General features: G+C 42.8%; 1 protein-coding gene across 4 annotated transcripts in view; it reads right to left on the bottom strand.

Annotated features, from left to right (window-relative positions):
* The window catches only part of TRPM1 (transient receptor potential cation channel subfamily M member 1), a 159,637-nt gene that overhangs the window by 10,986 nt on the left and 133,596 nt on the right, over window positions 1-15,055 (bottom strand). For all 4 annotated transcript variants that reach the window (XM_010362886.2, XM_030931755.1, XM_010362887.2 and 1 more), the window contains one exon: window positions 14,271-14,403. In XM_010362886.2, the coding sequence (XP_010361188.2) occupies window positions 14,271-14,403 (133 nt within the window). The remainder of the gene's footprint in view (window positions 1-14,270; window positions 14,404-15,055) is intronic.

Below are 15,055 nucleotides of genomic sequence, written 5' to 3'. Positions count from 1 at the left end.
TCAGGTAATTATTGTGCCTCAGTCTCCTGAGTAGCTGGGATTACAGGCATGTGCCACGACACAGGCTAATTTTTATATTTTCAGTAGAGATGGGGTTTCACCTTGTTGGCCAGGCTGGTCTCAAACTCTCGACCTCAGGCGATCCACCTGCCTTCGCCTCCCAAAGTGCTGGGATTAGAGGTGTGAGCCCTTGCATCTGGCGTAACACCAATTACTTTCAATAATATACACAAACTTTACTCTTATAAAGCTCCATGCTCCCCCCATGTTATTGTTATTATCACAAATTACAACATAGATTTGTAATGACTGCTTTATATGGTTGTCTTGTAAATCATGTAGAAAATAAAAAGTAGTTACAAACAAAATATAAATATATAATGCCTTTTATATTTACCTGTGTAGTTACATTTACTGGTCCTCTTTATTTCTTCATGTGGATTTTAGGTTATTGTCTTATGTCTTTTCATTTCTGCCTGAAAAACTATCTTTAGTATCCCTTGTAGTAGGTTTGCTAGTAATTAATTCTCTCAGTCCTTGGTTATCTGGGAGTATATTAATCTATCTTTCATTTTTAAAGGGTAGTTTTGCTACATATACATTTTTTAGTGGACAGAGTTTTTCTTTCAGCACATTGACTATGTCTTCCCAAGGTCTTCTGGTCTTTCTGGCTTATGATGAGAGGTCAGTCAGCCTTTTTATCGAATTGAGCATCCTTTGCATGTGATGAGTTGCTTCTCTCTTGCTGCTTTCAAGATTCTTTTCCTTTGGCTTTTAACAGTTTGACTATAATGTTAATTAGTATGGATCTCCTTGAGTTTATCCTACTTGGAGTTCATTGAGCTTCTTGGATATGTAGATTCATATCTTTCATTAAATTTGTAAAATGTTGGTCATTATTTCTTTAAATATTGTTTCTGCCACTTTTGCTTCTCTCCTTCTATAACTCTCATAATGCCTATGTTGTTCTGCTGGATGGTGTTCCACAGGTCTCTGAGACTGTTCAATTTATTTTCATTTCTTCCCCCTGTTCCTTAGACTGGGTAATTTTAACTGATTTATCTTCCAGTTTGCTGATTCTTTAATCTGCCTGCTCAAATGTGCTATTGGGCCTCTAGAGTGAACTTTTCATTTCAGTTATTGTACTTTACAATGTCAGAATTTCCTTTCCTTCCTCCTTCCTTCCTTCCTTTTTTTTTTTTTTTTGACAGTGTCTGGCTCTATTGTCCAGGCTGGAATGCAGTGACAAGATCATAGCACAATGTAGCCTTGAATTCCTGGGCTCAAGCAATCCTCCCACTTCAGCCTCCCAAGTGGCTAAAACTACTGGCACCACCATGCTTGGCCAGTTGCCATGATATGCACCACCATGCCTGTCAAGTTTTAAAAACAATTTTATGTAGATGGTGTCTTGCTATGTTGCCAAGGCTGGTCTTGAACTCCTGGCTTCAAGCAATCCTGCCTTGGCCTCCCAAAGCCTTGGGATTATAGGCATGAGTCACTGTGCCTGACCTATTTTTTTAAAAAAATATATGTATATGTATATGTATATATAATTTCTACCTCTTTTTTTTTTGAGATATCATCTACTACTTGATATAATTTCTACCTCTTTATTGATAGTCTCTTATTTGGTGAAACATCCTTCTCATACTTTCCTTTACTTGTTTAGAGATGATTTCCTTTAGGTCTTTAAATCTACTTAAAATAGCTAAAATAGTTGAGTTAAACTCTTTGTTAAAACGTCTAATATCCAGAATTCCTAAGGGATGGTTTTTAAGATTGTCCTTTTTCCTATGTGTGGACCATAGTTTCTTATTTCTTTGCATGTTTTGTCATTTTTATTTAAAAGTGGACATGTTGAATATTATAATGTGGCAATTCTAGAAATCAGATTCTTCTCTCCCCTCTCAGGCTTGTTGTTCTTGCTTCTTAGTGTAGTTGTTGTTTGTTTAGTGATTTTTCTGAAATAATTTTGTAAAGTCTATATTCTTTATGTTGTTTGGCCACTAAAGTTTGTATTTTATTAGCTTAGTGGTCAGTTAATACTTAGAGATTTCCTTAAATGTATGGAACAAAAACAACAAAATCTTCTAGTCTTTTCTGAGAAGAAGTATGTGTATATAGAGGCACATCTTCAAGATTCAGGCAGTTTACATCTTTGCCTTAGCCTTCACTTCCTGCTTGCACAGAGTCTCCAGGTCAGGTCAGCCAGAAATGAGCTTACAGCCTTCTCAGGTCTTTGCGGAGTATACACACAGCCCTATGCATGCACATAGCTTTCTAGATTCCCAGGAATGTGTCAGAGCTTTTCAAAGCTGTTGTGGACATCAGTTTTTCTCCCTAGCTTTTTGATTAGTCTGTTGTTTGCCCTAGCTGTCATCTGTCACCTTAGGGAGCAAGCACTAAACCCTTTGCCTGTAAAAGTTTTTGACAACCCTTCCTCCACCCCTTCTAACTGGAAGCTTTAGTACTGGGCCTGTTCCAACTCAGGTGAAATAAAGACGAACCTTTCAGCCAGACTTTCAAGGAGCTGCCCTGTAATTTCAAAACAAGTAATTATAATTCTTTGCATATGAGATTCTTTCTGCTCCTGCTGGTACTAGGAATGCAGGTTGTTGTTTTCAAGGCGACCACTAAACTGGAGAGCAGAGGATAGGACAGGGCTAAGTTAAAATGTCACAAAGCTCACTTTTCTGATCAAAATCCAGCCATGTTGTTTAAATAAGAATGCCCTAGGTTGCTTAATAAGCCATTGCTTAATTTCCAGAGTTCCACAGAATATAGACTCTGACAGTTTTTGCCAACTTTGATGTTGCTTTTATGGTGGGGCAGAATTCCAGAGTTCCTTACTCTACCTGCTTTTGTTCATGTCACCCCATTCAATGCCTTTGGTATGTGAATAAGGAGCAGACTTTCCCCACCCTTGACAGACACAGTCTGCAGGTGAGCTCTGGAGTTCATAACTTTATGGCATTACTTTTCCAAGTTCCCCCCTCTTACTGTCTCCCTGATATCTCCAGTTCCTCAGAGCTCCCATTTGCTATCCTCCAGCCAGAAAGCTGGGGCTCAAATCAATCCTCTGTGCCCTGCACTTCCATGATTGCACTTACTGCCAGAGCCAAGTGACAGGAGGACACAGAGAGCAAAGAGCAAAGATTGACTTCACCCTCTTGAATTTTGATGTAATTGGTGGGGACTTCACCAGACCTCTGGATTTCCTGCACCTGACTCCAGGCAGGGGGTGGGGGTGGGGCTATGGGACAATAGAAAGAGGAAAAAGGTATTCTTGGAATAAACAGATGAGATTATAAGCAGATGAGATGAGGTAAAAGAATAATTTCATTTAATATTAAAAGATATATGACCTTGGCTGGGCACCGTGGCTCATGCCTGTGATTCCAGCACTTTGAGAGGCAGAGGCAAATGGATCACCTGAGGTCAGGAGTTCGAGACCAGTCTGAACAGCATGGCGAAACACCATCTCTACTAAAAAATAAAAATAAAAAATTAGCTGGGCATGGTGGCATGCGCCTGTAATCCCAGCTACTTGGGAGGCTGAGACAGGAGAATTGCTTGAACCCAGGAGGCGGAGGTTGCCGTGAGCCGAGATCATGCCATTGCACTCCAGCCTGGGTGACAGAGCGGGACTCCATCTAAAGAAAAAAAAAAAGAAAAAGAAAAAAGATATATGACCTCATTTTGTACCCCAAGCTGATAAAATAAAAAAATCTTAGTTATCAGAAACAGCCTCTTTACCTCCAATGTCTTCTCACTCCAATCCAAAAAGATAACACAGAAACACAACCACATCAATCTTTGCTTTAAAATAGTAGCAGCTTCCCATCACACTTAAGATAAAAACACAGTTCCATTACAGTGTTGAATGCAATGAACACACCAAAGAGTGTGTTAAAGGAACACCTTATAGTCTCCATTGGCAACCCTATGTAAAGTGCTATGAAAATGTGGTTTTAATTCTTCCCTTCCATCCATGGCAGCCCTTAACCGTAACATCCTATAGAGATTTCTGTTCCTCATGTGCATTCAAAGCTCTTGAGAATCTGCCCTCATCTTCCCATCCTGTCTCATCTTGTTCTTCATCCCCACATTTCCTCAAGGACCCTTTGCAAACATGCCATCATCATCAAAATTTAAGAATAAAATAATCGTAGAACTTGAGAACCCCAAATGCCAAGGCATTTGATGACTCCAGCTGTTACAAAACCTGTCCTAGAGCTTTCAGCTAACCTCTGATGTTTGTGGAAGGACTAGATGAATGAAAGCTGTCTTGGTGATGTCAGGGACCTCAGCCATTGCATGTAAACGTATGTTATCATCCTGGCTTTAGGCATGATTTCATTAGATTATCATGGCTATGTTATTTATTTTAGGATTTGCAAAATTTTTCAAAATAATATTCACTTTACAAAACATGCCAATACTCTCAAATATTTCAAATCACATAGTGAAATAACTTATAACTATGTTTTTAGTATAACAAGTATTCAGTGCTAATAAATGATTTCTTTGAATAGTGGGTACTGTGTGGTGCAAAGTGTGCTTTCTTACACACGGTGACACTGATTTCTGATCAGGTTCATTATCTTCCTTTCCCTCCAATTGAAGTTGGTGGCTTCTGTAACTATTTCTGGGTTTGGATTTACTTGTAGATGCTCTAAGTAGATTCACTAGGTTTTTATTTTTCACATTATGGTAGCATTGACTTTACAGAAAAAAATTCCACTTATGAATACTTTTGAAAAGGGCATTAATGAGGCCATTTTTCTAACCACCAAATACATGATTTCTTAACTGGTAGGCCTAAGAGCAATTCCTGAGGGCCACCCTCCATCCTTTTGTATCAAAGGAATCTGTAAACAAATGAAATCTATAAACTGTCTGGGCTCCAATTAATCATTCTCCTGACTTTGAATAGAAATTTAAGCTGCACTTGATTTATTACAATATTTGCTCTGTCCTTAACTGCATCATGTGTACTGCTACTAAAGTCACGAGGAGCCCAGAACCGCATGTGCTTAATCAGTCTTGATTAATAATAGCTGTGTCCCTCCACGCCCATATTTCTCTTTTGACTCACAGATTAAGTATTTAGGTTTTTCTGTTAAAAGGATACACCTGAATGCCCTAATCAGTCTCCAAACCTGGCGTACACACACACACACACACACACACACACACACACACACACAACCTTGTTTTTTAAATTAACAAAGTCGGCCGGTCATGGTGGTTCACGCCTGTAATCCTAGCACTTTGGGAGGCCAAGGCGGGCAGATCACCTGAGGTCAGGAATTCAAGACCAGCCTGACCAACGTGGTGAAACCCCCATCTCTACTAAAAATACAAAAATTAGCCAGATGTGGTGGCGGGCGCCTGTAGTCTCAGCTACTCAGGAGGCTGAGGCAGGAGAATTGCTCGAACCTGGGAGGCGGAGGTTGCAGTGAGCCGAGATCACACCACTGCACTCCAGCCTGGGCAACAGAGCAAGACACTGTCTCAAATAAAATAAAATAAAAAAGTAAAATATTGTACCAGATTAACAACTGACATTACATATCATGACTCTTTTTGTTTAATTTGGTTTTGAGAAAAAACAAAAGCTGTTTCTGATTAACATGTGGCCAGCGTCAGCATTCCCTCTGAGATATGCCCATCCACATTTGCATCTGGGATGAAGATACTCCACCAGCCCCTCTTTAGTGCGCTTCTGTCCCTGGGGAGTGATTTATCAAACATTAACAACAGTTGCAGCATGATAGCAACTAAATGAAATGAATTAAATGGAACTGTGTGCTCTGTGAACTGTAAATGCTACACAAGTGTCAAAGGACATGGCTGTGTGAATACCATTGCAAATCTTCTCAATATCGGGGTATATCTATTATTAAGAATATTTGATTTTGAACATGATGCCACTAAGCCGGAAGGTGGTTAAATGAAAACATACTTTTTGTTAAGGGGTTGTACATAATGTGTTCTGTTTCATTCAAATAATAGGCACGACAATATATGAATTTGTGGAACTTTTGTATCCACTTCCAAGAGAATACCTATGTATGGCATAACTTTATTGGACTTTGCATAGACTCTTGTCTATTAAACATAAGGTCCAAACTCATCTCCTTGTGGTAAGAGTCCCTGTGTGTCTTTCCTAGGAAGGACTGAAACATTTGGAGTTCCGTAGTAAGACAGTTGTTAAAACCTGTTTTATTTTATTTATTTATCATTTTATTTTATTTTATTTTTGAGATGGAGTTTTGCTCTATCACCCAGGCTGGAGTACAGTGGCGTGATCCTGGGTCATTGCAACCTCTGCCTCCTGAGTTCAAGCGACTCTCCTGCCTCAGCCTCCCAAATAGCTGGGATTACAGGCGTGTGCCACCACATCCGGCTAATTTTTGTATTTTTAGTAGAGATGGGGTTTCACCATGTTGGTCAGGCTGGTCTCGAACTCCTGACCTCAGGTGATCTTCCCACCTCGGCCTCCCAAAGTGCTGGGATTACAGGTGTGAGTCACCGCACTTGGCCTTTTAAATTTTAAATTTATTTTATTTTTCATTTTATTTTTGAGACAGACTTTCACTTCTGTTACCCAGGCTGGAGTGCAATGGTGCAATCTCAGCTCACTGCAACCTATGCCTCCTGGGTTCAAGCAATTCTCCTGCCTCAGCCTCCCAAGTAGCTGGGATTACAGGCATGTACCACCATGCCCAGCTAATTTTTTGTATTTAGTAGAGATGGGGTTTTACCATGTTGGTCAGGCTGCTCTCTAACTCCTGACCTCAGGTGATCCACCTGCCTCAGCCTCCCAAAGTGCTGGATTACACGGATGAGCCACTGCACCTGGCCTTTTTAAATTTTTGTGACAGAGTCTCACTCTGTTGCCTAGGCTGGAGTGCAGGGGTGCAATCTTGGCTCACTGCAACCTCCGCCTCCTGGGTTCAAGTGATTCTCGTGCCTCAGTAGCTGGAATTACTGGCATGTGCCACTACACATGGCTAATTTTTGTAATTTTAGTAGAGATGGAGTTTTGCCATGTTGGCCAAGCTGGTCTCGAACTCCTGGCCCCAAGCAATCAACCCACCTCGGCCTCCCAAAGTGCTGAGATTACAGGCGTCAGCCACTGTGCCCGGCTTAAAACTTGTTTTATATGCAGTTATCTTTTCATGGGAAACAATCGCCCTTCACCTGCAAGGAATCTCATAAATTATATGGGAACATTTCCTTAATGATAGAGTTAAATGTTAACATAAAGACATGATGTTAGTGGAGCTAGGTCCAGTTCATACTTGAAGAAACCCCTGTTTCAAGATCCCATGGTATTCTGTACTTGAGTTCTAAAACTATAAACTATTCCTACCCTATAATTTAATTCCAGGACTACTGATCATAAAGTTGTCTTATCCACTCTAAATTTTACATTCAGCTATTTTAATTTCCATCCACTTCTTAATACAGGGCTGCCTTTTACATTTAGTAGTTATAGGAAGAACACCAGGATAAAACCTTGTTGTGCTTACTTACAGAGTTTTTATGTGCGAAAGACTAAATGAAGACTAATCATAAAAGAACAAGACTCATGTCTTTTGTTGTTGTTGTTGTTGTTGTTGAGAGGGAGTCTCACTCTGTCACCCAGGCTGGAGTACAGTGGCGCTATCTTGGCTCACTGCAACCTTCACCTCTCAGGTTCAAGCGATTCTCCTGCCTCAGCCTCCCAAGTGGCTGGGATTACAGATGCCCATCACCACTCCTGGCTAATTTTTGTATTTTTAGTAGAGACGGGGTTTCACCATGTTGGTCAGGTTGGTCTTGAACTCCTGACCTCAAGTGATCCGCCCACCTTGGCCTCCCCAAGTGCTGGGATTACAGGCTTGTGCCACCACGCCTGGCTAATTTTTTTTTATTTTCAGTAGAAATGGGGTTTCACCATGTTGACCAGGTTGGTCTTGAACTCCTGAACTCAAGTGATCCACCCCCTTCGGCCTCCCAAAGTGCTGGGATTACAGACATGAGTCACCGCACCCGGCCAAGACTCATGTCTTTTTTCTGGCTTTTTCATTCTTTCTAATAAACAGTATACTGAATAGTTACTAAAAGAATATTAAGCTTTCTGGGATTCTAGCTCTATGCTGCCTCATTTAAATATACCCCAGACTTCCTAGGTTTCTAGAATTCAGGTCATCTAATCATGAGCCTTTTCTGGTTATGTTCTGTTTTCTATTCAGGCCAGATTCTGTGGTTGGCCACAAAGTGAAGCCCTCATTAATAACCTACGTTCTTTCTCCCTTACTTGCAACACATTAGTGCCAATCCCTAACCCCCCACCTATTGCTACCGGGACTCCAGGGCTAAGCAAGGATATTTGGTGCCTGGAGGCAATGTCGTATGTTTATGCTGCCATTTGCAAACACTAGCATCTTTGAGGTCTCTCCACAGACTGGTTCTTGGGCACATGGCCTCCTTCGGCATCCGCGCCCTATGTACAGTTGTCTTTCTGTATCCTTGCCTTTCAGCTGTACGGTGTCACCGATGAAGGTCATGGGAACCACAAAGACCTGGCCCAGTACCAAGTCATGTTATCTAATTTAACTTACATCTTAATTATTCCTGCCAAGTAATCCTGGTTATCTCCTTCCTGCCATATTTCCCCTAAAAGTGAACTCACTTGACTTGAATACTTCCTACTGGCTTTAAGTCGGTGATGTTGATTGCTGGGGAGGTACACTTTGCCCATGCCCAGTTTTTCTTTCTATGTGTGTGGACTTTTCATTAGTAATGCTCTGACCTCATTCCAGGCCTTTATTTATTTTGGAGGAGGACTGCTCATTTGGTTGGAGATTGGGGACCAGGACACCCATGCTTGTCTGTCTCTTTATCTCGGTCATCTGGTAGGCTTAGCGTGCAGGCTAACTCTGCCTGTGGGAAGGGAGGCCTGTGGTGGCTGGTGCTGCCTGTGGCTAAGTGGGTATCCCTAATTCTGGGTGAGTAGTAGGCAAGAATGAAGCCACACCCTCCAGTACAACTTATTACTAATAAAACTGATATTTTTATCTCTATCCTCCTGAAGTCTGCATCTGTCTCTGAATTGGCTTTCAAAGTCAGATCAGGAACAAGGGTGTCATCCACTGGCACATCAAAACTCCAACATTTAATGCCATCCCCTTCCTATTATCCAAGCAACCTTGAACCCTATGAATTTAGAAGATTAAGGTATTCAGACAGGATCATCCCCAAACGTCTTCCGCATCACTGTACATTTGCCATTCTACAACCTTCTCTACACTGGAGGAATCCTCCACCTCCTTCCTAAGACTGATCTCTCCTTCAGTTCCTCTAGTTACTATCTTGTGTTCTTCTAGGTAGGTCTCCATTACCAGTCACTTCACTTTTTGGTCACATGGGAAAAGGATGCCAAATAAAAAGATTTCAAAGCCACAAATTGCTGATTTCCCATCAAGCCTGCAGGCAATCCAGGATGGAGCGTGATGTCTCATGCCTGTAATCCCAGCACTTTGGGAGGCTAAGGCAGGAGGACTGCTTGAGGCCAGGAGTTCTAGACCAGCCTGGGCAACACAGTGAGATCCTGTATCTACAAAATATACAAAAATTAGCTGGGTGTGGTGATGCACCCCTGTAGCCTCAGCCGCTCAGAAGGCTGAGACAGGAGACTCACTTGAGCCCAGGAATTTGAGGCTGTAGTGAGCTATGATCATCTCACTGTACTCCAGGCTGGGCAACAAAGCAGTACCCAGTCTCTAGAATTGAAAAAAAAAAAAAAAAAACACAAAAACAAGACAAAACACTTTAATCTATATCCACAAATCTGACAAGAAACCACTTAACCCAGAAAGTTTTGGGGTAATCAGACAATGCTATTATAGGTTTAGCTCATCTGAGACCCATAGCTTCTTAAGTACAAGGCCAACTACATTTAAAATGTATAATTTATGAGTTGTATCCTGCATATTGTGAAATGTCAGACATTAATAAAATGTATGTAAATTGATGTAGACGATATAAAAAAGCAAAGAAGAGGCAACGTACCCCACATATATCAAAATCCTATAGTAATATATTTTATAATTTAATATTAAGTTTGGCGTTAAGCTTCCTTGAAGCCATGGAAAAAAGGAAAACACACTGGATAACATAATTCTTGTTGTTTGAGAAAGGAAGTTGGGTCTCAGACAAAATTTTGCCAGGAAAGATTCTTTCTAGCCCAATTGCTCTTGAACCTGTGAACCTGTGATAAGGGATGCTGAACCACAAAGAGAACAGTGTGCTTCATAGTGGATCTGCAGAAGACACCGATAGCCTCAAAGCTCCCAATGATAAGGACTCATGTTGCCAAATATTCTCCTGGAGCAATGAGGACAGAACACATGGGTTGACGAGGTCTACTTTGGCCATGCTGCCAGAAGTTGACCAGACATGGTGGCCCATGCCTGTAATCCCAGCACTTTGGAAGGCTGAGGCAGGAGGATAGCTTGAGCCCAGGAGTTTGAGACCAGCCTGGGCAACATAGTGAGACCCTGTCTCTACAAATAATAATAAAAAAGGAGTTGTCTATAAAATGTTGTTATCCCACCAACCCTCATGGTTCTTTGATGTTATCCCTTTGAGCAAAAAGATGGTCCCAACACCAACACTTGTTATCCTTCCTGTGGCACAATCCTTTGGCTCTTGAGTCTGTTCCTACTTCCTTGTAGTAAAACCAGGGTCTTGAACCTGGAGGGAGCATAGTTGGTTTCCTTTTTGACATTCCAGGAGGGAACTCATTGAGGATGGAATAGAAATTTATATTCGAATCAGGAGAAAAGCTTTTAAGTCATTCATTCATTCAAAAAAATCTCGAGGCTGAGGCAGGATTGCTGAGGCCAGGAGTTTGAGACCAGCCTGGGCAACACAGTGAGGCTTCCTCTCTACTAAAATTTAAAAAAAAAGAAAAAAAGAAAGAAAAATTAGCTGGGCGTGGTGGCGCATACATGTATTCCCAGCTACTTTGGAGGCTGATATGGAAGGCTCGCTTAAGCCCAGGAGGTTGCGGCTGTGGTGAGACCTGATTGTGCCACTGCACTGGGCACAGAGCGAGACCCTGTCAAAAAAAAAAAAAAAAAAAAAAGTCTCGCTCCTACTATGTGGAGGTGTGCAGGCTCTAGGTATATCATGGTGGACAAAAACCAGACATGGCCCTGCCTTCAGGCAGCTTAAGGCCCGAGGGTCCTGGGAGGTGGTGAAGTCTCCCATAAGAAATTGGCATTTGGGCAGAGATCCAAGGAAGAGGAGCAGGGAAGGAGGGTGAGGTGCGTCAGACAGAGGGCACAGCCCATGCAGAGCCCCTGTGGCAGGAAGGAAGCAGTGCTTTGAGGAAATGAAAGAAGGCTGAGAAATGGAATACAGAGCATGAAGGAAAAGATAGTCCAGGGCAAAGCTAGAGGGAGGGCAGGGCCTTGCAGGCCTAAGGACAGTGGGGGCCACAGAGGGCTTTTCAGGAGAGCCAGTGCAGGAGGGAACAGGACCCCTTGAGAGCTGACAGTGTTACATGGATTGAAAGAGCAGAAATAATATGGAGAGCTCAGGTAGGGGCAGCTATAGGAATGGAAGTGGAAAATGATGGAAGCCTGTACTAGGTGCGTTGGGGTAGGGATGGAAAAAATAAGTGAACCAGGATGTATTCATGAGGGGAAGTAAACAGAACTTGATGATTGTTAGTGAAGAAGAGGGAGGTGCCACAATGATTTGCCAGTTTGCTAATTGAGCTTAATGGCGATGCCATTCACAGACACTAGAGTCCAAGTTTGGGAGGAGAACCCTGACAGCAGGGCCCCTAAGACATCTAAGTGGGCATGCTTGGTAGGACTTGGGGTTAAATATCCTCCTGCAACCCAGTGTTGTGTCAATCAATGCTGAATCGTATTGCAAATCTCATTGCAGGACTGAATGTTGGATCTTACAAACTGTTGAAACTTTATGATTAAAAAAATGGTTAAATTGTTAGCATTTTATAGGTAAATTTCAAAGCTTTAAGAAAGAATCTTGAATTTGGTTTCTGCAAAGAAGCACTAAAAGCACCCTGCCTGGAGGAGAATGATTAATGGGTACCCATCCTGTGTGAACACGTTTATAAAATTGAGTCACGAGAATCAGTAGCTCAGCTCTGAAAGCTACCAAGACAACAGGGAGACAAGGCATGGGCTGACATGCTCCTAACCAGACCCTACACACTGAATGGTGGTGGTGAAGACACCACTGAGAGAAGAGCAGGAAAATCATCAAATGGGAAATGGTGATGCAGAAAATAAAACTAATTTTATATAGAACGAATATTAAAGAAATGGCAGAAATGCCTGAGTACTTCAAGTTTGAGTTTTAAAGTAGTCACAGGTACCCAAAATTAGGTACAAATACTTTTATTTCCATCCTCCCACGTTATCCCTTGCTTCTCAGCTGGCCTGGCTAAGAGGGAAGGAAAACTCCCTTCTCCTCAAGCGGCCTCCTCTTTCTGTCTTGGGCATTCACCTGTGAGTCAGCCTAGACAAGGCCAAGGGAAATGGAGGGGCAAGAATGTGCTCCCATCACTCCTGGGATCTCAGCCGAGGGAAACAGGAAGCAGCATGTTTTCTCTACCCTACACACTTTCATCCCTATTACGTGTGCACAGAGCCCCCAGAGAAAAATGCAATTTGGTAGTGACCTGATAACCACATTCTTGGCGCTTTGGTCCAAGAATGGTAAAAATCCAAGGAATGCCGGGGAAGGGAGAGGGGGAGGCAGAGCAAAACAAAACACAATCTCCACTGTAAATGACTGGTTAAAATTACATTCAAGTTAATGTCTAACTAAAAAGTGGAAATTTGACTATCTACATGGGGTGCCTTATCTTTCCCATGAAGAAATAATTTTTATACCTTGAAAGTTTAGCAATTACTGTTAAAATATCAAAGAAACATTTCAAAGTTGTATTAAAAATTTACCTTGGTAAGGAAGAAAGGTGGTGCAGGTAACCCTAGAGTTTAGCTGGTTGGATTTGGTTGGGTCACAAGGTGATTGGGTCTAGGAGGGAACCAGGAGCAGGGACCCACAGTTGCCATCTCCCCTCCTGTGGGCTGGGGCAGAGTTCACTGGCCTGAACATGCGCCAGGGGGACCTACGGTGCATCTATGAATTCTGTTGTAATTGTTTGGGAACTGTCAGCTGCAATATCTTTTTGAAGTCCCACCCTGTTTTTATGGCTCTCAATGTGTCTATTAGGAAACTTTAATTCTGTGTACTGAAGGATAGAAAGTAGAGTTAGGCATGGCTCTTCTGAGCTCATCCTTCTGGCCACCTTGTCAGTGAAACCCTTTCGAACAGTGTGTTATCAGTCACCAAGGTCTTTAGCAAGCTGAAAATGCTTTTAGTACATGATAAAGGCTCTGAAAACTTACATGATAAAAAGTGCAGGCAGTGAAGGTCAATTGCTCCTGTCTACCCTTTGCCAGTTGCTCTTTCCCAGCTTAGGATAGACCAATACTACGAAGTTTGGGAAATGTCACCATTTCTGTCCCTCCCGACCTGACTTCATTTACTCATTCATTGATTCACACATTCTGCATTCATTCACTCTGCATTTATTAAGCATTACCGCGGAGATGAGGCTGACCTTGCTGGGTACTGAGGATGTCAAGGTGTCTGAAAGACAGACCCTGCCCTAGTTTGGCGGCTCCCACCCTCATGGGGCCAGACACCTCACCCCCAACCCTGCACCCCACCCCTCCCAGTTCCCATTCTCAGGGGAGGCCCAGGAGGGAGCCTTTGCCTCTGCCCTGTGAGGCTGGGAAAGGTGTTGCCAAGGTGCAGCAAGCAGCTAGGCAGGATGAGAAGGGCAGTCCCCTGGGGAGGACCACACTCGCAAAGGGAAGTTAGGAGCAAGAGCTGGGAGAAAGATGGCTTTCTATAGCTTCCATTAACCTTGCGGAAACCCCTTCCCACTTTGGGGTAGGGGGTGAAGGTAGTCAAGAACTGTTAGGTTTTCTTTTGGCCAGGGATATTTGCAATAAATGTCATTCCCTTCTATATCCAATGCACAGTCATTACCTAGGAACTTCCTCACTATTTCATGGAAACCCCGTTAAAACTTAAAGTTTAAATAAAACATGAGAACTCGGAGTGCATGTTTAAATGAACTCTGGCATCCCTCATGGAGTGGGGCGCCCGAGTCGGCAAACCCTTGGCCCTCGGGCCGGCTGTGGGGACGCCACACGAACCTCTCAGAAGTGACCCGGATGCGCTCGTCGCTGGACGACTGCTGCTCGTCTTCCTTCTCCCGGAAGTGCTCCTGCACACACTGCTCCTCGAACTCGTGCAGCCTCTTCAGCTCCTCGTCGCTAAGGAAGAGCTCTGTGTGAAGGGAGAAGTGTCGGCCACGTGAAAAACAGGAAGAATCAGTTTCGTGGCGTCAATGTGAATTTCACAGCCCCACTTTAATTAAACTCTCTTCTCTGCCATTCCTCAGGCAGTTTGCCACTACTCCAATTGGTTTTTATCCAAAAAGGAGTTGTCATACGCCCCAACCCTCTATCAGTTGGAGCCAAACGGCCCGCTTTTAAACATAAAAAAAAAAAAAAAATTACATTTACTGGGAAAGTAAAGCCAAGTAATATTTCCTGAAAAACTTTTTGCACTTATTTTTATGAATAGACTCAAACGTGTAGCATTATTTTCTCATTTTCTTTCTTTCTTTTTTTTTTTTTTTTTTGTTGAGACAGAGTCTCGCTCTGTGGCCCAGGCTGGAGTGCAGTGGCCGGATCTCAGCTCACTGCAAGCTCCGCCTCCCGGGTTCACGCCATTCTCCTGCCTCAGCCTCCGGAGTAGCTGGGACTACAGGCGCCCACCACCTCGCCCGGCTAGTTTTGTGTGTTTTTTAGTAGAGACGGGGTTTCACCGTGTTAGCCAGGATGGTCTCGATCTCCTGACCTCGTGATCCACCTGTTTCGGCCTCCCAAAGTGCTGGGATTACAGGCTTGAGCCACCGCGCCCAGCCTCTCATTTT

Source organism: Rhinopithecus roxellana, chromosome 5 (genome assembly GCF_007565055.1).
Source record: "Rhinopithecus roxellana isolate Shanxi Qingling chromosome 5, ASM756505v1, whole genome shotgun sequence".
In the NCBI taxonomy this organism is placed as follows: Eukaryota; Metazoa; Chordata; class Mammalia; order Primates; family Cercopithecidae; genus Rhinopithecus; species Rhinopithecus roxellana.
This window is presented reverse-complemented; position numbering and strand designations above follow the sequence as displayed.